The 22685-nt window shown below is 39.0% G+C and overlaps 1 protein-coding gene across 1 annotated transcript in view; it reads right to left on the bottom strand.

The window, feature by feature from the left end:
• The window catches only part of LOC127574082 (neurobeachin-like protein 1), a 199382-nt gene that overhangs the window by 68700 nt on the left and 107997 nt on the right, over nucleotides 1–22685 (bottom strand). Inside the window, 13 exon segments of the mRNA XM_052022775.1 lie at nucleotides 859–947; nucleotides 1990–2149; nucleotides 3096–3254; nucleotides 5673–5829; nucleotides 5982–6084; nucleotides 7845–8004; nucleotides 10747–10880; nucleotides 12960–13137; nucleotides 14048–14137; nucleotides 15125–15210; nucleotides 16211–16514; nucleotides 17454–17573; nucleotides 19073–19207. Of these exon segments, the coding sequence (XP_051878735.1) occupies nucleotides 859–947; nucleotides 1990–2149; nucleotides 3096–3254; nucleotides 5673–5829; nucleotides 5982–6084; nucleotides 7845–8004; nucleotides 10747–10880; nucleotides 12960–13137; nucleotides 14048–14137; nucleotides 15125–15210; nucleotides 16211–16514; nucleotides 17454–17573; nucleotides 19073–19207 (1875 nt within the window).

Below are 22685 nucleotides of genomic sequence, written 5' to 3'. Positions count from 1 at the left end.
CAGTCTGCAACTTTTGCACCAATGGGTTTATGAAAGAGTCCCCTTAGAACCTAAGTCTGGACAGTGCAGTGTCATTCAGCTTCTCCACCTGTAGAGTCCATCCATCACCATGCAGCATTTTTGTTTTCCCTCCTAAAACACAATCTTCACACATTTCCAAGGCAGCTAGCAAAACAGTACAAATACTCCCATCTCTATTCCCATCAAAGCAAAAGCAATGAATAGCTGCCATCATTGGAAACAATGCTTCAAAACCAGCAATAGAAAAAGAAAATCAAACCCTACAGTGTTTTTCTTTTACTCCTTTTAACCAAGAAGGTTCCTCACTTTGTTTCATTCTTCTGCTGTCAAGATATTCTTTATAGATAAAATGTAATGTGCCTTTTCTTTTATTCTCTCCTTCATTACAGTTAACTCAAAGACAACTGTGTATCCAGCTCTTTTCAGTTTATGACTTCAAGAATCCCCACACTGAAGGAAATCATATTCAGGGTCTCTTAACTTCAACTTCCAGAACATACTACTCCTCAACCTTGTTCCCTCCAGGTTCTCTCATTTATGCACGTACACAGCATCAGTTACTTGGCTTGTCCAAATAATATGCAATTCAATTGTCGGAACACAGAATTTGCTAACACACAATTAAGTCCCATATGCCTGCATGCATAATCCAGAAATGAGGAATGCAATATCCAAAGGAATGATTTCCTTAAAATATCAACAGAATCAGATTGACTCTCTCCTGCTCTTGTGTGAAAATAAGTGCAAGTTCTCACTTTTTTCTCCAGTGATGGAATCAGTTAATTTTTCATTAAATTCCAAAGAAATCTGATTCACAAAACAAGCAGGAGGACTGACCTTTCTGCAAACAGCAAGTCTCACATTAATTCCTGCTTTATGCACTAGATGCACCACAGCCATCAAGTCTTTATAATTTACCACAGAATCTGAAAGAGATGGAACAAGAAAGGAGAACACACTATTGTACAGCATTAGAGTTTGTGTCCAATTAGGAAAATCACTGACATTATCAATATATATTCAGATATAGAAGAGCACGTGTTTCTTGGAAGGTAAAGGAAACATGAAAATGATTTGAGGATGATTTGACCAGTTTCTCTCAATCTGTTACAATTGCTCCCTGGCTTACATAGGCAGAAGATATGGCGCTCGCCCTCATTATCAAGGCTACTATAACCAAAAGATACAGAAGAATACAAACCGGATTGTGTTCATAGAAATGCACACATTTCACTGGACATGAACACGCAGTGGTCAGCAACATATGAAGCACTGAAGAGCAAGGAAACCCAATGCACTATTAATTCATACCCATACTTACTGATGGTTAGAAGCAGGTACACCACACCCAGCTGACTAGGGAATTGTGGATGCTTTATGGGGAAATACTCAACAAACCTACAAATTCTTTTATCATAGAGTCATAGAGCTGCACAGCACAGAAATGGGCTCTTCAGCCCAGCAGGTCCATGCTGACCTTTTAAATTAAAAAAAACATACATGGGATGCAAGAAGATATCACTTCTGTGACCAACAGCTTCATTAGAAAGTTAGAACACCTTCAAGGAGGAAGATGATCTTCTCCCTGCCTAACTTCATTATCCAACTGGCTCAAATGATTCATTGGCACTGCTAGGTATGAAAAAGGTATCCTTCAAACTATTTTTTTTTGAGGGTAAGAAAACTATAAACAGCTTGCCTTTTCCAGATTTGCACGATTACCTGGTTGTTACATGTTTGGCAATTCTTTCCAGAAGTAGAATTTTTATAGTGGATACTTCAATGGCAATTAATCAATGGTTTGTTCAGTTCCACAATCCATAAAACATCATGAGAAATCACATGGCTAAATTTCTGGGTGTTCCCCAACAACTCTTTGGGTCACCTCTAAGCTACCAGTCAATAATTAGCTGTGCCATACTGACAATATGCCTTTCCAGCAGGATTTGGCCCTAAAAACAGATTTACCCGATTGTAGTACTTGGTGCAAGAGATTCTTGACCAGAGACACCGTAATAGTGACATCATTCAGCAGCATGATGAGTCCTGAATAGCCGACGTCCCTCAGTCTGATGCGCTGTTTGTTCCGTTCGTAGACCTTATCGCACTTCAACATCCTCTCAAATATCTATGAGAAATGGAAAATATAAGTACTGATTCAATGTTCATTCCTGATATACTTCTGCTATTTGTTTAAAGCTTTGCAACACGTAAAACTTTCAACCTGACAAAGCATCTCCACCTCAGCAGGGATGTGCAATTTTAATTCCTGGGGGAAAAAATGTTTACCTGTATTAATCAAAATGACACAAGGAGGGAAGCAGCTGCGAAAGTTAGATTTTTATAAGCTTTTGGCCTAAACTGGGCATCCAATGAACTCAATTCTATCCATATGACATCCACATGTGACCTGCTTAGTGATGATGTCGGGGGTATACACTTACCTTTGTATGCATTTTCCCTTTCTGATAGACTCTGTTTATCACTACCCATTTTGATACTCCTAAATATATTGATTCATTGAGGCTCCAGCATAGATGCTTTTGAAACACCCAAAGCATTTTCCAACTGGGGCTAATACCTATTGACCTCACTTTCTCCCTTCTACTCCCCAACCAATCTCCTAATCAGATCAATAATTTGCCTTTAATTCCATGAGTTTTAATCCTAGTTAATATCTTGCTTAACTTAACCAAATGACTTCAACTATTGCTTCTGTAGATTCTAAAATCTTGGCTTAGCAATTTTCTATTTTAGCAAAATGTTCCCTCAGTAAGTGTTTTATTTTAAAAAATCTCCACATTTTCATCCAGAAGTAAAGATCTGTATCAAACAATCCTTGCCAAGTGCCCAGGATAGGGAGTTTCTAATACAATGGAGAGGGCAGTTGTTCATTACAAAGGCAGGTCAAAATGCTCACTGAATCACAGGCAAATAATTTTAAAAAACAAAGCAACATCATGAGCATTTCACCTCTGTTATCTTTTTCCCACAAAACTCATATGACTACACAAGCTTTAAAAACCCCAAATAATGGGGCAACAAGCTCTGCATCCAAGTGACACCCATGGTACCTTAAAGACAAGCTCTCGAAGCTTGTCAGAATACTTGTTGCTCAGCAGTAGAGCGTACAGAATATCAGCATGCCCCGGTTCAAAGAGCAGCAGGTACAACTGGTCCCGAGCAGTGCTGGTCTGAAGAAGATTCAGCAGGACTTCCAAGATCCCTGTAAGCTACAAGACGGGCACAAAAAAGAAAAAGATGGTTTATTAAAAAAAAGTCAGGCATTAGCTGCTGCTTAATAATCTAATTCCATTTATAACAGCAGAGTGGTTACTTTGATGAATCTACCATTTTCTTCACTGAATTTCAGGAGCAAATAGTACTGGTGCATGACATCTGCATATTAATAAGGCTAATAAGAATATTGCAGTGCAAATAAATGTTATACACTGTTATTTCTATGTAAAGTACTCTGGCCCCTTTAAAGAAATATTTACATTTTCATAACATCCTTTGCCAACAATATCCTTTTCATGTGTAGTTGCTGGTAAAATGGAGAAATGCACTGAGCCATTTACACAAGCAAGATCCATTAACAGGGTAGTGACCTTTGAGTACAAGTACATGGTTCCCTGAAATTGGAGTCACAAGTAGACAGGGTGGTGAAGGGGGCTTTTGGCATGCTGGCCTTCATCAGTCAGAGCTTTTGAGTATAAAAGTTGGGATGACATGGTGAGGTTGTACACACTGCTGGGGAGGCACACTTGGGAGTATTGTGTCCAATTTTGGCTGACCTGCTATAGGAAAGATGTTATTAAACTGGAAAGAGAGCAGAAAAGATTTACAAGGATGTTGCCAGGACTTGATGGACTGTTATAGGGAGAGGTGATCTTATAGACGTGTATAAATGCACTCAGTTTTTTCTCCCAGGGTTAGGGAATCAAGAACTAGAGGGTATAGGTTTAAGGTGAGAGATGAAAGATTTTATAGGAACTTGAGAGGCAACTTTTTTCCCCACAAACACTAAGGGTGGTATGTATATGGAATAAACTGCCAGAGGAAGTGGTTGAGGCAGGTACAATAACAACTTTTAAAAGACAGTTGGACAGGTACATAGATTGGAGAGGTTTGGAAGGTTATGGGCCACCAGCTTGGATGGGGCATCTTGGTCAGCATGGACCAGTTGGGCCAAAGCATCTGTTTCCATGGTCTTTGACACTACCATCTCAGAAAGGATGCAAAAGCCACTAGGGAGAATTTATTAGAATGGCTCCAGGATTGAGGGACTTCAGTTACATGGAGATAAAGAAAGATATAATAAAGGTATTTTTCACTTGTATTCAGAGCAATGATAATATTTACATATATTTCATGTTAATGTAATAAAACATTCCAAAGCTGCATCTGATACAAGTTAACAGGTGGTGATATTACGGACGATAACCAAAGAGTAGTTAAACCTTGGTCAAAGAATATGCAGAATATTTTAATGGGGGACAAAGGTAGAGCGCTGGGGAGGTTTAGGGAAATAATTCTTGAAGGTCATTTAGGAAATCAGAATTTGTAATAAGAGCCCAGAACTGAAGGAGCACAGAAATGTAGGAAAGCTATAGAGTCAGCGCAGATTACATAGTTAGGGATTTGAAACAAGGACGAGAATTTTAAAACAAGGGTGAGAATTTTGAAGTCCAAGCATTGGCAAAAAGATTTGTAACCAATAGACAAAGACTTAGTTAGTAAAGCTAATGAGACAGGATAAACAGAACTGTACTTGATAGCACATCAGATACAAATTCACAAGAAAAGAGTAGCAGAAGGCCACCAGGTCCATCAAGCCTGCCCTGCCATTCAATACAATCACAGCTGATCTGCCCCAGGCTGAACTCCCATTCTGTGCCAGTTCCACATACCCCTCAATTCCTTGATCTTTCAAAAATGCGAATCCCTCCTCTTTATATATCTTCAGTATTCTAGCACCCACAACCAATTCCAGAGATTCACTACCCTCTGAGTGAAAAAAATTCTTACATATTACAGTTTTAAATGATTGCCCCCTCTTCTTGTAACCATGTTCCCTCGTTTCAGACTCTCCCACTGGTGGAAACAACTCAACATTTACTCCTTTGTACCCTGTAGAATCTCATATATTTCAATAAGCTCACCCCTTATTCTTCTGAACTCCAAAGAATACAAATCTGACATTTATAGACACTTGTTATAGGACAACCCTCACATCCCAGGAATTACCCTTGTGAATCTCTTCAATGTTAACATATCTGTTCTCATGATGACCTGAAAAGCATTGTCTCAAAGGGTGATAGTACCAGATTTAATAGTAACTTACAAAATAGAACTGGATAAACACTTGAGAGACAACTGCCTCCAGACTCATCGATGTGGTTGATTCTCAACTGCCTCCTCACTTCAGTGGTATTGCCAGCAACATCCATTTCGCATAATTGAAAAAAAATAGCAAATACATGCATAATGGGCCAAATGGCTCACTTTATGCTGTTAGATTCTATTATTTATGGATCCTAATAAAAGCTCCCACATAGCCAAAGCAGCAGCCATTTTCCATAACTTGTAGGAAATGAAAGATGACACACGAATGAGAAGTGTAGGGAAGATACAAAATTCCATTCTACCTGTTCCTCATCGTTGACAGCAGCAATGTATCCCATCATGCTCTGAACCTCTTCCTGAGTGACCCCTTTGCTGATGAAGTACTTAATTAGCCCATAGAGGGAAGCTCGAATTGTCTTCACGTCATCTACAGACAAGTCACCATCTTGATTTGAGCTGCTGGAAAGGGCAAACAGAACAAGAATAAGATATTAGTGCATTATTTTGAGTTGTTGCATTCTACATATGAACTTCATAACTACTTAAAGGATAAATAACCTTTGTGCCAAATTTAACAATTATGAATAAAATTATAAAGGGAGCAAACATACCTGTAACACATACGGATCGCATCGAGTAAAAACTGCACCCCATATTTCTTCCTAAAGAGTTTTCGGTTATCCTTGATGATGGTGGATAAGTACTGAATGTGACCTGAAATAGAACACTGTTATGGCTTTTTTGACAAGACTAATGAAATAATGCCACAGGATAGTTACAACAATCAGGAGATCACAAAGCTCAATTTGCTTTATGAAAACTGTTATCCAGGGACCCCTATTTGCATAATCCCTCTCAATTATTTAGTCACTAGTTCTCCTGGGCTGTTTGGTGTAAGGAATGCATCTTCAAATTAAATTGAGATATACAGGACTCAGCTAAAACAGTGATCAGTATAAACCAGGGAGAAACTAGAAGTCAGCCCTTAAGACAGTCCCTAAGGTATTTTACGATTTTTATTTTTGACAGTGTGCTCAATAAGAGAGGCACCAGTGCTGAGGTAACTATCAAAAATGCCACAGCAAGATGAAGAGAATCCTTTTTACTTGGTGAATCATGATCCGGAATGCACTGCCTGTAAAGGTGATGGAAGGAATTTCACCAGGAACTATCAAAAGGAACTGGATCTAAAATGGAAAGGGAACTAATTGATGGGACTAACAAAGGGAATGGGACGAATTTGATAATTCTTTCATAATGTTGGCACTGGAGATTGACAAATGATTCCATGGTGCACTGTGGAACCAACTGGGGATAAAATGATCCTTCATCCTCAATAAAAGTGATCTAATTCCAACTTCAGAAGGCCAGGATGAAATTTTCCATTTTCTGTACCAGCCAACCTCAACACATCTCAGCAAACAACTGTGGTCAAATCAGATAGTATCATGCTCTAGATACTTTCCAGAATAACTGCAAGAGATCCTTGTGCCTGGTGCACAAAGGCTTTTGCCCCATGGTTTTATCCGAATTTTGGCAATGGTCAAAAGGCAGCAGGCTCCCCAAATGCACAGTCTACACTTACCTGAATCGTAATTCAGAACCCAAAGGTACAGACATACCATCAACTGCTTTACACAGTAAAGATGTGAATTGTGCATAAAACATACCTCCATATTTTCCATACATATTTGAACAGAGAAAATAGGAGGAGGAGTAGGAGTAGACAACCAGGCTCCTCAACCCAGCCCCTCCATTCAAAATAATCATGGCTGAACTATACTGGCCTCAATTCTTCTGTGCCAGTTCCCCATAATCATTCAATTCCTTGATCTTTCTATTATTCATTTATCTCTACCTTAAATATGTCTAATGATCTTGCCTCAGATTCAATATCCTCCGAGACAAGAAATTTCTTTGCACCTCAGTTTGAAATAACTGGCCTCTTATCTCGTACCTATATCCCCTTATTCAAGACTCTCCCTCTAGTGAAAATATTTAAAAATGCAGATTGCATCTGTAAGATTAGACAGCACCTTTCTACATTTGAATAGCATGAGACCCCTTTTGAATCCAAATCTGAATATTCAGACACAAGGCCCATTCTGGAGATTTCAGTACGATAGTCAAGATGACACTCCAAAGATGCTGCCTTTCTGCTGAGGCAATCAGAGGTGGATGTAAAAGATCTGATGGAAGTATTCTAAAGCGCAGCAGCAGAATCGTCCCTGATCCCCTGACCTAAATTTATTCCCTTACCAAATCTACAAAACAAAAAATCTGGCCATCATTATCTGGTGTGGGAACTTATTCTTCACAAACCAGTTGTCACTATTCCTGCATTTCAACACTTTACCCTGCAGATGTACTTCCATTAGCTGTAACAACATTTGGGACATCCTGAGGCTGCACAGGGCACCATGCTTCTCTGCACATAAAGTGGCTTGTATCCATTATAACGGAAATGTACTTGCCTATTCGAAATGGGAAGTCTCCCCGGCTCCAGATTCGAAAGTCAAAGAGCAGATACTGATACATCTGATGCAGGAGCTGTGTATTCTTTTCTACGTTTGCTTGTTCAATTAGCAACTGCACAGCCACCAACATGTTCACATCCACTAAACTATTTGGCATCTATCAAACAGGATATTTAAAACAGATTTTTAGCTTAATCTCAAATGTAATTGCAAGTATAATGAGAAAATACACAATATATTATACCAGAGTATAGTACAGAGCAGAAAATAGCATAAAATAATACAAAGAAAAACAATTTGCCATTATATCTGCTCTTTATAACAGCAATCAGATTTGATGGACCAGATCCCCATTAATTTCATGCGATTGTATCTTTAGTAGCTTGGAGATTAGCTCTATTCAGTAAGGAGGATCAGACCTTGTATGGAGTTGGTCTAATTTTGCTGCTCATGAGTGAATCATCTGATCACAGGACCAAAGTACAGACTGTGCCAATCATGGGCATCAATAACCTTCTAGGTCAAGATGACACTGAATCGGGACCACATCTTTAAACAAGCCTGTTTAAATAAATGGCTGCTCCTTTTGGTACATCATACCATCAGCGGTTTGTACAATGAAACACTAGCAAATACTGTTTTAAAACTAGTCTCAAAATTAATTTAATAAATTATTTTCTGATGCGATATTTAATTTGAGAATGGCTTATAAAATCAGTCCAAAGTCTTCTGGTGTTGTTTCTCTTTTAAAGGTAATTTCACAGACAAAAACAAAAAAAAACTTAAAGAAAAAGATCTAAAAGCTTAACTATTAAGTGTTTATTTAGAAACACAAGCAACTGCATTCAGAACTACTGTCAATAAACAACTCTGATTCATTTATCTAGCTTCCTATGGCAATCAGCTCTCATGGGATAAACATGGAACATAGAACAGAACAGCACAAGAACAGGCTCTTCAGCCCACCACGTCTGTGCCAACCATGATGCCAAGCTAACTCATCCCACCTGACTGCACTTCGTCTGTATCACTCTATTCCCTGCCTGTTCATGTGTCTATCTAAATGTCAGACATTCTATATAAGGAACAATTGGATAAATACATGTGGGAAAAAGGAATAGAAGGATATCTTGGCAGCATTAGGTGAAGAGGGCTGGAAGGAAATTGGCGTAGATCAGCTGAGCCAAAGCTATGTCAGACACTCTGCATACCATGTATACTATACAATTATAATGGATATTTTATGTTCCCAGAAGTGATCAGAGAACAGCGCTACTTGCTTCACTATCTTACAACATAGGAAATAGTTGCATTTCAAACCATAAACAAAGATGAAATACTAATGAGTCACAACCTAATTGAACGGGGGAACGAGTTGAACCAGATGAATAGCATACTCTATGTCCCGTGGTTCAATTGCAGTTCTTTTATCTACTTAAAGTAAATGCATTAATTGTTTTTGTCTGATGTGATCCCAGACTTAACTTACCTGGTGGTTTCAAGTATGGCTAACTTATCCTTCCCAAGAGATTCAAGTTATTGAACCATCCTTGAATAATAAACCAAATAACTTCCTTAGAGTCATACAGCATGGAAACAGGCCTTTCAGCCCAACTCGTCTATGCTGACGAATATACCTATCCAAGCTATCCCATTTGCCTGCATCTTGCCTGTATCCCTCTATTCCTTTCCTATCGATGTAACTGTCCAAATGGCTTTTAAATGTTGTAATTATACCCATCTCTATCACTTCCTCTGGCAGCTCACTTCATAAACCCACCACCCTTGTTGTGAAAAACCTGCTCCTCAGTTCCTCTTTAAATCCTTCCCCTCTCATCTTAAACCTATATCCTTTAGTTTTAGACTCCTATACCCTGGGAGAAAGACTATGACTATCTACCCTATGTCCCTCATAATTTTTAAACCTCTACAAGGTCACCCCTCAGCCTCCTTTGCTCCAGGGAAAAGAGACCTAACCTATCTAATCTCTCTCCTTATAACCATGGCCCACCAGTCCAGGCAACATCTTTATGAATCTTCTCTGCACCCTCTCCAACTTAATAACATACTTCCTACAGCAAGCTGACCAGAACTGCACACAGTAACTCCAAGTGCAGTCTAACCAACATTGGATTGTACTTGGCACTGTCCTAAAGACGTAAACCTCTATCCTCCCACTCAGTGGCAGAGCACAATGAAAGTTTATTTTCACTGGGATACCATGTTAAGTCTTAAAATGTGCTGTTCTCAACTGAAAGGAAATGCTTCAAAAAGTCTTGGACGTTTGTTAATGGAAATTAAGGATTGTGGGTGTACTGCCCAGGTAAGAACCTTAATTTTACAAGTTGTGGCATTTTCTGCAACAGTGGGGTAAAACAGGAACTAGGATAAATCTTTCTCCTGTTCAACAAACAAGAAAGCTAACCACTTCTGCAAAGTGCAGGACGGCAAGTCACTGATACTTCACAAGAACATACAAACTAAGAGCAGGAATAGAGCCATTCGGTCACATGAGTCTGCTCCAACATTCAATTTAATCAACCAGGAAGAAACGTTACTTTGGCAGCTCCTTCCTGGACAAATTCCACAGATGTTAACTTGCACAGATACCAACTTGCACAGATACCAAAAGAAGTGAACATTAGTGCTGATGAAACAATTGCACATTGAATGGAAGCTACCATGAAATCGGTGGAAATGTTCTTCATTCTTGTATAATACACACTGGTGAAAAACGATGGCATATTGCTCATCATATTCTTCAACTTTCAAACTTTACTACTATTGTGATGTACTTCATACAAGTCTGTAACTACATCAATGCTAAAAACAAGGCCACTTTACTAGTAAATTCTGCATGAGTGACTCCCTGAGGTGGTAGAGAAAAGAGATTCCCTACCTTTTGCAACAAGGCACCTAAAGTGGCCACTCCATGGGAATGAAGCACGTTCTCCTGATTGATTGGATGCCTTCGTATGAAATGTTTTATTGTCAAGAGAAAAGTAGCAACAGGGTTCTTCTCCAGCCTGGCCTCTGTAAATTACATATAGGTACATTAACACTCAAGGACAATCACAGCAACAATCTTTTGATTCATATTACCCATAAAGAAACAAATGCTTTAAACCCTGGAAGAATTTATATTTCTTTCCTTCTCCCAGTCTCTTACAATCTGCTCCATATCCCTGGAACATTTCCAAGTCCCTACACTTTGGCCATATATTTATTTAAACTGAGAATGGCAAACACAGATAAGGCCACAAAACACATGACGGGATGATGGTGAATTAGCACAAGACCTTATGCTGCAGTTTGGAATACAGCACAAAGTTTTGATAAGGGATGGGGCAAGACATGGCAAGTGACAGGTTGGTTCAGGTGAGAGGGAAGGATGGAAATAGTGACAGAGGCTGGGAGATGATAGGTGGATATTTATTATTTAGAAAAACACCAAAGCAATGCAAAGTTGTACCATGACTTCAGTTAAACATCACCAGGGACCTGAGACTGCAGTTATGAAGAAACATGTTGGGCCAATCATCGCTAGATTTAAGCAGCTGATTGGGATTCTTTCAAGGTAAGGGTACAGCAAATACTGGATGCATTTACATTATATAAAAAGATGGCCGTGATGGATAAAGTTATTATAATCACAAGACCAATTTTTGAACATAGGTAGTCAAAATAAGAAATTCTTCACCACAACCCATTGTTGAATCAAAGTCTAAAAATAGGGATTAAATGTGACTGCTTGAAAAAGGAAAACATCAAAGGATACAGCAGGCAAGTGGCAAATGGGATTTGGACATAGGGCCAAGTAATTGCAATGATATGGTGGGCCTACTGGCCATTTTTGTATGTTGGATTTTATAACCTTAAGACAATTTTCTACATGGAACCTTTGCTGAAATGCAACACTTATGTGCCAGTACAGCCGAATTAAAGAACACCAACACTTTTTAAATAATGCTAGGGAGTTCTCCAATGTCCAAATCCATATTCTGCCATCAACCAACATCACCAAAAAACACAAACAATATTTCGTCCTAAGGCGAATTATTAGTGGAGCATTGGGGAACTGAATTACAATTAACACAGACAATCGAAAACTACAGCCGCATCAGCAGCCAGTCTTGTGATTCCTATTACCCACAATGTTACACCATATTGCCGGCTTCAGTAACTCACCTTCACCTAACATTATCAGTATTCATTGCTTAAAAGAAAAACTGATCTGAAAAAAATGAAAAATGAAACCAAACCACCCCAGAAGGTTGCTGAAGGCAACTGTAACAAGCTGGATTTTCAGGAGAGAGAAAATTGAGAATTCCTTTGAAATCAATCGTTAAAATACCATTCCCAAAAACATGGAAAATGCCAGATTAAGTAAACAGCAAATTAATTCCAAATTCAAGAGTAAACAATATTTTCAAATTAATAATTAGAAATAATATTCCAAGCTTGAAGGATTTTTTTGGAAGGGTTCTTTTGGACTTGGAACTGGAAAAGCATTTTGGTGTCCTTACATGAAACAAAATATACCAAAATGCAGTAAACAAGACACACTTGTTGAACACTTTGATTTATACTGCAGTTGTGCTCTAATACAATCTATGCAGCAAGCTAAGCACGTGGAAATGGCAGACATTAAACAAATAACAAAACAAATTTAAGAATTTGAAATTTCTGCAAGAATGAATCTGGAATATTTAAAGACCAATAATCTCTCTCAAGGATACTCCTCCCTTAATCAGTCCCTATGCAGGACATACACCAAAGGGGACTAGGTTGATGGAAAACATTATTGGATTGGAAGACAATATTAAGTGAAATAACCAATATAAGAAAAAATAGCACGATAACATGAAAGAAAAATCTTTCTTTAGAAATCAGAACAGGGCAATTTTTGAAAACACAATATAATCAACTGCTAAAATAGGATACAGAGTGATGAGAGGAAGATTGGGAGAATTATATACAAATATTTACATACAATAGACAAAAATTACACAACAATGTGGTAGCAAACACAGGTTTACCCAGTCTACTTGATAAACTGCAATACTAGTGCTGTTAAAACACAAGTTCAAAGCAATTATTGTTAAGTCTCACCAGAAGCTCTTGTTGAAGGGACCACCACCCAGTCACTTTCAGAAGGGGATGGTGCTTCAGGAGTCACTAGATCAGGTGCCACATGATCGGTCTTCAGGCACCCCTGACTGCCAAGATTGCTCATTTGTTCCAGCAGTGGGAAAAGGACATTGAGACCACCGATGCAATTGATCATATCCTGGCAAGAGGTCAACATCAAGAATTGCTACTGATGCATTGAGCATTGAAATTGTACAGCAATGCAAACTCAATTCGAATCCAAATTTCAATATATTGTCTACTCTGGCAGAATGGCACACTTGCCTCACACCAACAGTTTTAAATCCAGTTCCCTCAATACTAAGTTTCACTGGCACTTTCCATTCAATGAACTAAGTGATAGTGGGGAGCTCCACTTGGAAGAGGAAAATGAATTATGGGAGGAGAAAAAAGGGAGCAAAAACCCAAATATCTCAATCAACCTTTCTTTTATACCTCTGGTTTGCAAATTAATTGTCTGTTGGATGATTAGGTAAGCAAGTAACATTTATTTTATAACAGGTAGACTCAGTTTATCAAATACTTCTCTTAATTGTTATCAGTTGCATACAGGGTCTTACCATCGAAGTAAGATCAGTTTTCCAAAAAATATTCAGTGCCCTACCAAGTTAAAAGTAAATCCTTCTAAGTGATGTGAATAGCATTGAAAAACAACTAGCACCACATATCCCACACAGGGAAAAGTTTGTAAGTCACTATATTTGTTAATAATGTACTAAGCATTGATAACAGGTAGACTGGCTTTTTACAATATCTATATGGCTTAAGGATACTAAGGTAAGTGCATTGAGGGAGTAGAGTTAGTGGTGGAATGATCAACTGGGGAAAATCGTCAAAATGTAATTTCAGTTCTAACGTGTTCATCAAATCATGCTGAATTTCCCATGCACCGTTGAGTATTTATAATCCTCAGAATCAAAATTTAAATGCAAACTCGAATGGAACCTTTGGACAAAGCATTTATGGAATGTGTAATTATTCAATACAAAATTCTTACCCTAATGACAATTCCTGAATAATTATAACCAATGCTCCACTAACGGAAATACCTTAATATCCCAGTTGACAACTTTATGCCCAGTCAGTCTCCCATGAAAGAGATTAGGTGACAAATCAAGGCAGATAGGACTTTTGCATGCCTGTAAAAATGCAGAAACTCCAATAATTATAGGATATGGATTTTGAACATCATGCGTCAAAATAATCTTAGGGCTTTAACAATCTTAGGAAACAAAATACCGTCCAAGTATCTCTTAAATGTTGTTAATGTTCCTGCCTCAATCACTCACTCTGGCAGCTTGTTCCATATACTGACCACTCTCTGGATGAAAAGGTTGCCCCTCAGGTTCATATTAAATCTCTCCCTTCTCACCTTAAACCTATGCCCTCTTGTTCTTGATTCCCCAACCCTGGGAAACAGACTGTGTGCATTCACCTTATCTATGTCTCTCACGATTTTATATGCCTCTATAGGATCACCCCTCATTCTCCTAAGCTCTAATGAAAAAAGTCCCAACCTGCTCAACCTCTCTCCATGACTCAGTCCCTCGAGTCCTGGCAACATCCTCGTAAATCTCCCCTGCACTCTTTCTAGTTTAATGACAACTGCAGCATAACATCCCAATTTCTATACTCAGTGCCCTGACTGATGAAGACCAGTGTGCCAAAAGCCTTCTTCACTACCTTGTCTAGCTGTGATGCCAGTTGTTGCAAGTATGGACAGTGGCAATTCAAGGATGTCCGCGGCCACCCTTCTCATGGGCATGTAGGAAAGGGCTACTTGTACCCATAACCCAAGATTTAACTTTCAAGTTCCATCTCCAGTTTGAAACCCAAACAATGAATTATCTCAGCTGGGAAAACAGTAGCAATACCAACACCCCCTGGACTAGGTATAGTCCAATTCTTCCATATTGCCTAACGACCAGACATCAACTGAGAACATTCTTCCAAGTGGTGATACCTTCCATAATACAAAACATTTTGTCACTTAGCACCTGAGACACCCAATTTCTACAAGGTCAATAGCTTCAGGAGAGTAAGGTGGTGGGCAAATAAAAGGAAAATCTTTAAGAGAGGGATTTAAAAATCCAAGAGTAGGATCGTAAATTTTATACACATCTTACCTTTGGCGTGTAATGAAGGAGCAGCTTGTTTGTGAGGTCTGTAAAATCTGACTCCTGAGTTTTCAATAGAGAAATGCAGTTTGGGCCTGTCAACATTAAAAGTTCCCATATTGTCATATGTTAATCTGTTCAGTCACTTCCAATATTTGAGGGAAAAGCTGCTGCATCAATTTAATTGCAATGTAACATTATCAAGCAAAGATTCAATCATATGGTTTCCATGGCAGACAAATGTACAACATCATGCTGATGTCAGTATCGACACAAAGGCTGGAGAGATACAAGTGCATTTATTACCATAATGTTTCAAGTGACATAACATCACATGCCTCAAATTTAAGATCAGAAAAAATGACATCACAGGTCAAGCTTAGAGTGATAAGCAGCAAATGTCATCTAATATGCCAGATGGTCATAAAAAAATATACAGAATCCTGGGTTTATATACATAGCTGAGAAAGTGAATTATGATAAAACTCTGGAACAGCTCCAGCCACATCACTGAATCTACTTCTGGACACAACACATTTGGAAGGATGCAGTGGGCTTTGGGGACAATGTGGAGGAGATGCAATAAAATAGCACCAAGGATAAAGGGCACGATAAATCCAGCTTTCTCTGGGTTTTCCTTCTTATAAGGCTGAATTGTTCAAAATTATGACAGATTTTTTAATGCGAGCCAGGGTCAGTAACCAGGGCACATGGATTTAAGATAACTGGCAAAAGACCTGAGATGGAGATGAACAGAGAAGTTATTTTTTTTGCAGCTATTACAATGTAAACTGTCTTGCCTGAAGGGAAAGTGGAAGCAAATTCAATAATAACTTTCAAAAGGAAATTGGATAGGTGTATTTTTGAAAGGAAAAGAGCAGGGAACTGGTTCTAATTGGATAACAGCTCTTTCAAAGAGGGGATAGAAGCACACTGGGGAAAATGACCTCCTTCAGTACGCTTACTTTTTTTTTAAGTGAGATAGGTCATCAGAAAAATTGTAAAATAGATCTTTTGAATAAACAGTGTTGGTAGTAATGCAACAAGTTAATGAGGTAGCCACATATTGGAATGAGCTGGAAAGCTGTTGCTCACCTGCAAAATAGAGAGCCTTCACTTGAAAGGGTTGTAGTGCATCATGGAAGACTAGAACGGAACCAAGCTGACCTTCCAGTGAAGTCGGGGAACCCCACTCACTATCCTGAGTTCCTGCTGAAATGAGTTTCGTCACCGATTCTGGTTTGCCCAGGAGTCCGCTCCAGTTTGGAGGTGAAAGAATTGAGCTTAGTGATGTCCGTCCGGAAGGGATAGATAAAGAGAATGGAGGATCTGGGATTTGTGATGGAGGTGGGGTAGTGGTCCTCTGACCAGCTGATCCAATACAACACGATGTAAAAGGCTTAAGTTGGGAGAAAACATTCAACAAGTTTCAGCATCAAGACAATTTGACATTAATTGGAGAAAGCACAAAGGCTTGACTTTAACTGGACTATATGGAGCAGTAACTATAGTAGCTTCACTGTTTAGTAATTTACTGAAACTCCTTGCAATCACCAGTACAGTAGCTACCTTATGGAGACTTTCTGCAAAATCATATTAAAGCCTCATGATGCAAAGAGTTCAAACAATTTTAATTTCTAGATGCATTGGGGTTAGACACTCAGTTGATTACATCCCAATTGTTTGAGCTGTCGAAGCTGACAACCCCAGTAGAACAGTGAGGAACTGCTACTGTGACAGAGATGACATATTTTCAAAAGTGACATTAACCAAGGGCTTACTGTGTTTCCTATGTTACAATAAAAGTACTTTATTCACTGTAAAGAACTTTGGGATGACCACAGATCACAAAAAGGTGTCACGTGGTTATACATTTTCATCTAAATGATATAAATTTTAAATAATGTGAAACACAACATTAATATTTAGATGTTTGGTTAAGTTAAAATTTTATTATTATGCATCAGCAATTTAAGCTGCTGACCAGTAACCTCTCAAGATAGAGACCAATGCGGCTTATGGGAGCATTAAGTGACCACTACAGTGCCAACAATTTATAAACAATAAAGATAAAATATCTTTATGCTTGCAAAATCAGTTCTCAACAGACTTGTTGCTCATTTTTTGGTCAAACTGTTTGTTTCATTGCAGTTCCTCTGTAAATCTCCCTACTGCACACCCTGTACAGCTCCCTGCTCAGTATGAGAAGTTCTTAGTGGTCTGAGCATCGAAAAGCCTGCATAAGTACCATTAAAAGTATATTACTGGAATGCATTTTCAATAGCACAAGAACAAAATGGAAAACAGACTATTTATCTGTTATATAAAAGAACCTTACCTCATTCATAGTGGGAAATTTTAGGGGTGCAGTGAGTTTCTGCTGACCATTGACGTAGATGTACACCAGACTCTGACCAAAGGGACGCTTCGCTGGGAAATGTACCACAGCTATACTATGCTGTTAACAGAAACAATCATAGCTCAGTATTGCAAATTGTTTCAGTTGCAGCACTCACAAAGGGTTTTGTTGACACTTGAGAGTGCGTTCAATTGCTTTTACCCAACCTATGAGGGGTATTCAAGTCCATTTTAAGTTGTATGCATGTGTCTCTAGATGGTTGAATGGGTAGTATGTTTCTAGACCTCCCTGAATGCAGTTTTTGGGTATCTGAACCCTGACAACATCAGCTCAAATTTTCCTACCAGTGACTGGAAGGTGCCACCCTTGCCTGGACTGAGGGCTGCCAATGGTTCCTTCCTGTCTGGGATTTCCTGCATCTGAAAGGAAACTTGGCTGGTCCTGTAATACATCAACAGGGACACAATTTTTGAATATGCCAGCAGAGACACATGGCGGGAGAGGAATGGGCAGGGCCAGGAATCCCAAAGCCAACCCGAACAGCATAGAAGTACTGCTGAGTGATGTGACTGTGGTGGCTACAACAGATTTACACCAGGTGACGACCAGGAGTGCATGTGCAGCAAGATGATGGCTGCATATTGGGAGGACAACAAGTCAGGTTTTTTTAATTGTCGTTAGCATTAATCTGGCTTTATCAAGCTGAATGAAAACATACACATGTAATTCTTACTGTCCTAATAATCATGCTCACATTTCCAACTGAGCTTACTTCACTCCTCCTCCCCTGATGTCAGGGACACCCTATCCAATGTCAAACCCAAAGGGTCTTGGGAGATCGGGAGGGATGGGGAGAGCCTGGTGCTGCATCCCATTAGCCACGGAGAGATCTCCCGCCACTCAGTTGGGTCAGTGAGTTGGCTCACTGATGACTCTGCCCACACTGCAAGTAACAGGAGATATTTGCCAATGCAAGAACTGAGCGATTCCTCTGGCCTACTGAGCTTTATGGAAGGTTTAGCAGCAAGATCCTGCAGGAAAATACTACCAGGCAAGTCAGAAACTTGGTGGTCGACTGAAGGAGAGTACCTGCTACTGTGTGAAGAAGTTCCAATTTGGAAAGGCCATAGGTATTGGTAGTCTCAGTGATGCTTACTAGCAAGTCTTTGGCCCATGGACAGAGTAAATCCTTGCCCTCAACCTGTCTCGTATTCACAGAATATAATGTTGGCAACCCTACCTGGGCTAAAATACCAGTTTAACAGAATGGAAGATTAGAATCTGTGGTCTCACATTTCATGAACTATCATGAAGTTCCAATGAAAACATGCACTGCTAAACCAGGGAAGTCAATTGCAAAGCAAAAAATTGCAGATGCTGGAAATCTTAACAATAAATAACTGAAAAATATCATGTTCAGGCTGTTACATCGATTGAAACTGACTATAAATTTCAGGGGTTTGGCTGACCACATTAAAACTGATATCTGAAAATGTGAAGCAATTGAGCTGTGACTATAGATAATTGGGGTCAGTATAACAAAATATTTACTAACAGTAAGTAGGTCTAACAGTAGGTCTTTCAATCCTTGCTCTTACCCAGAGAGAGTCATAGAAGCAGTGGTCAGGCAGCATCACGGTCATGTACTCTTTCTTTGTGCAGACTGCTACGACCAACCCTCCCGAGGACGTTAGAAATGCTTCAAACCCTGTCCCACTGGCTGTGAAAAAACTAAAATGTGTGCAGTGTAAAGCAATGTCTTTCCAGTTTACAAGTGGAAAAATTCCACTTTGTCACCTTTTAATTCCAGAAAAATAATAAATGCTGTACATAATTTTATACATTGTCATACATACATTTGTAATTTGGAATCAATCAAAAATCTTTGATGGTTTAATTTACACTAACATGATGCCTTCTACTTAAATTTGGCTCAAGATGTATTAAAACCACAGCTTCTGGTAATGTTCACTGGATGCTGGAATAATGGTATACCTAACCTAAAATTTCAGTTCAAGGCTTTCCAGTAATATTAACAACTATTTTGTTGGATTGACTTCAAATATCTGAATCCAGAAGGAGGAGGAAGGGAAGGATAGCTACTGGAACCCCACACCTTAGGTGCTAACATGTTTTGAAAGACAGAAATCTGAAGGTGCTGGAAATCTGAAATAAAATCAGAAAATGCTGTAACTCAAGTCAGGCAGCACTAGAGGAGAGAGAAACAGAATATTGCAGGTCAAAGACCTTTCGTTGACCAGTTCTCTGGCCCCTGTGAGTGTACCCTGCACCACTGAAGTCAGAAAACTGATCAATGAAAGGTCATTGATCTTAACTCCACTTATTTCTCCATCAATGCCATCTGACCTGCTGAGTCTTTACAGCATTTGTTGTTTTTATTGCTAACAAGTTTGTTTGGCAATTGACTGGAGAATCAATGGGCATAAAGAGGTTCGGTTCGGGAGTCAAGTCTTTAAAATCTTTTCCAGGCTGGGTCAGAATAGCTCATGTGGATATCTGAAATAGATTTTTAATCTAATTGGCTAATTTCGAAGATTTGCTACTCTGGCCATTTTAATTAACCCATTAATAGAGGTAAAGTCGATGCTTTGTTATTCACTTTGTTAGCGGTTGTACAGGACGCTGGTGAGGCCGCAATTGGGAGTATTGTGTTCAGTTTTGGTCCCTCTGCTATGGGAAAGATGTTATTAAACTGGAAAGAGTAGTGCAGAAAAGATTTACAAGCATATTGCCAGGACTCGAGGGACTAAGTTATAGGGAGAGGTAGGACAGGCCAAGTCTTTATTCCTTGGAGCGTAGGAGACTGAGAGGTGATCTTATAGAGGTGTACAAGATCATGAGGGGCACAGATAGGGTGAATGCACTCAGTCTTTTTCCCAGGGTTAGGGAATCAAAAACCAGAGGGCATAGGTTTAAGGTGAGAGGGGAAAGATTTAATAGGAACTTGAAGGGCAACTTTTTTTTCTTTTTACACAAAGGGTGGTATCCACATGGAATGTGCTGCCAGAGGAAGTGGTTGAGGCAGGTACAATAACAACTTCTAAAAAACAGCTGGAAAGGTACATGGATCGGAAAGGTTTAGAAGGTTATGGGCCAAACGCTGGCAAATGGGACTAGCTTGAATGGGACATCTTGGTCGGCACCAACCAGGTGGGCCAAAGGCCTGTTTCCATGCTGTGTAATGCTATGACTATGACTCTATGACAGGAAGTAATATTAAAATGGAATTAATTGAAAGCCATATTCTATCCTGTTCCATATTACTTACAAAGTTAACTATGTTGTTACATCTTAATTAGGTTAGCCTCAAAAATAGTTAGCAATCCACATGTTTGTGAAGGCATTTGTAGGATTACTTAAGAAAATGTTTAATTTCATCCAAGGCTGCACTACAGGACGACAAATTGAGTGCAGAGGTTAACTCCTGAGCATAGGGAATTCAGGGGCTGCTTTTGCAAGCGTTTAATATACCAAGTCCAAAAGAATATCTGCTGCCAGACTTGGCTTAGCAATATCCCATGTGGAATAAAAACAAAACCACAGACATACTTCAATGCTGAATCACTGTGCTTTTTATGGTACTTTTAAATAGACACTTCAAATTTGCTCCACTGGCAGCACAATCAGGAGAGATTCAAACCACTAACCCTTCACTGCAATTCAAAATCCCTTTTCGTGGCACAAATAAGTTTGGAATGATTACCAACAATCGAAGTGTATGTGTGATAAGACTATCGAACGGTTCCCTTATACGAAGAGGTGGACTCGACGTCACAAACTACCTTGTTATGACCTTGCACCTTAATGTCTCCCTGCATTTCCTCTGTAGCTGTGACACTTTACTCTGTATTCTGTTATTGTTTTTACCCTGTACCTCAATGCACTGTGTAATGAATTGATCTGCCTATCACATGCCCATTCAGCTTGAGACGGAATCGCACTTGTTTTCTGGGACCATGAGAAAGCTTGACATAGATCATGAACGGTATGCAAGACAAGTTTTTCACTGTACCTCGGTACAAGTGACAATAATAAACCAATACAACAACTATTGTAATATCTCATACAGCAACTATTGCAGTACTTCACTGAAATTTAATGAAAGTACTTCCAGGCAACACATCACGTAGAAAGTTGTGAACTTTTCTCATCATTGCAGAACCCCATTTACTATAAATAAATCAAAAGGAAATAAGTATCAGAAAAGAAACCATTCAAGAATTTTAAGACCAACCAACTGGTATGGAGTTCAACTCAGTAACTTTTGACTCCCCCTCTGGGATGGATTTTCACAGGATCACTTCAATTAGCTCCTGACTTTCAATGCAGCTGTGTACACAGAACAGATTAAGTCCTGGTTTAGCATCAGTCAACTACTATTTAAACAGCACAGAAATTCTTAGTTCAGCAGCAGCAGATAAGACCCGTAAACTGACCACAATAAATCCCAATTCAGTACTAATAACCTCTGATATGCTAACCACAGTAAAACCCAGCAACTCCTTACATAATGACCACAGTAAATCCTAGCTTAATACAACACTTACAGTATAGGATGACGATCTTAAATCCTAGCTCAGCACCTGGATCTGCTGTTTCCCTTAAAGTAATTCCAAGCTCAATACAAAATATCTCCCATTTAATGAACACAATACATTCCAGCAATCAAAAGGAAAATGATTCACTACTTGTACATGAAAAGACAACTGTATTCCAGCTCTAAGAACAGAGGAAACCAATACCACCTTTCCAAGTAAAAGTCAGGTTATGCTCAAGGTTTATCACTGCCACTACATGATTACTTACATAAGCATTCAGAGTCCCCTCTATGGTTGCACTTTTATTTTCTTTCCAAACACAATACATATAAAATATTACTTCAAAGCATCCATTTTAAAACTATTCAACAGAATTCCTCTGGCATTCATTTAAAAACTAAAATAATCTGTGAAGCACAAAAGCAAAGAAACACTAACAAAGGATGATTTCTGGTTAAACAGCCATAAGCTAGACTGCCTATCACATGTCCATTCAGTTTGAGACGGAATCGCACTTGTTTTCAGGGACCATGAGAAAGCTTGACATAGTTTCTGAAAAAGCAATGATTTCTAGTGAGCTTTCTTCAGAGGTCACCGAGGAGAAATTTTCTTTGGTACTATTCATCTTCAATTCCTCATGAACACTACCAAT

The sequence above is a fragment of the Pristis pectinata genome, chromosome 1 (assembly GCF_009764475.1).
Source record: "Pristis pectinata isolate sPriPec2 chromosome 1, sPriPec2.1.pri, whole genome shotgun sequence".
Lineage (NCBI taxonomy): Eukaryota > Metazoa > Chordata > Chondrichthyes > Rhinopristiformes > Pristidae > Pristis > Pristis pectinata.
The sequence above is the reverse complement of the archived record's forward strand: the minus strand, read 5'-3'. Positions and strand labels throughout refer to the sequence as shown.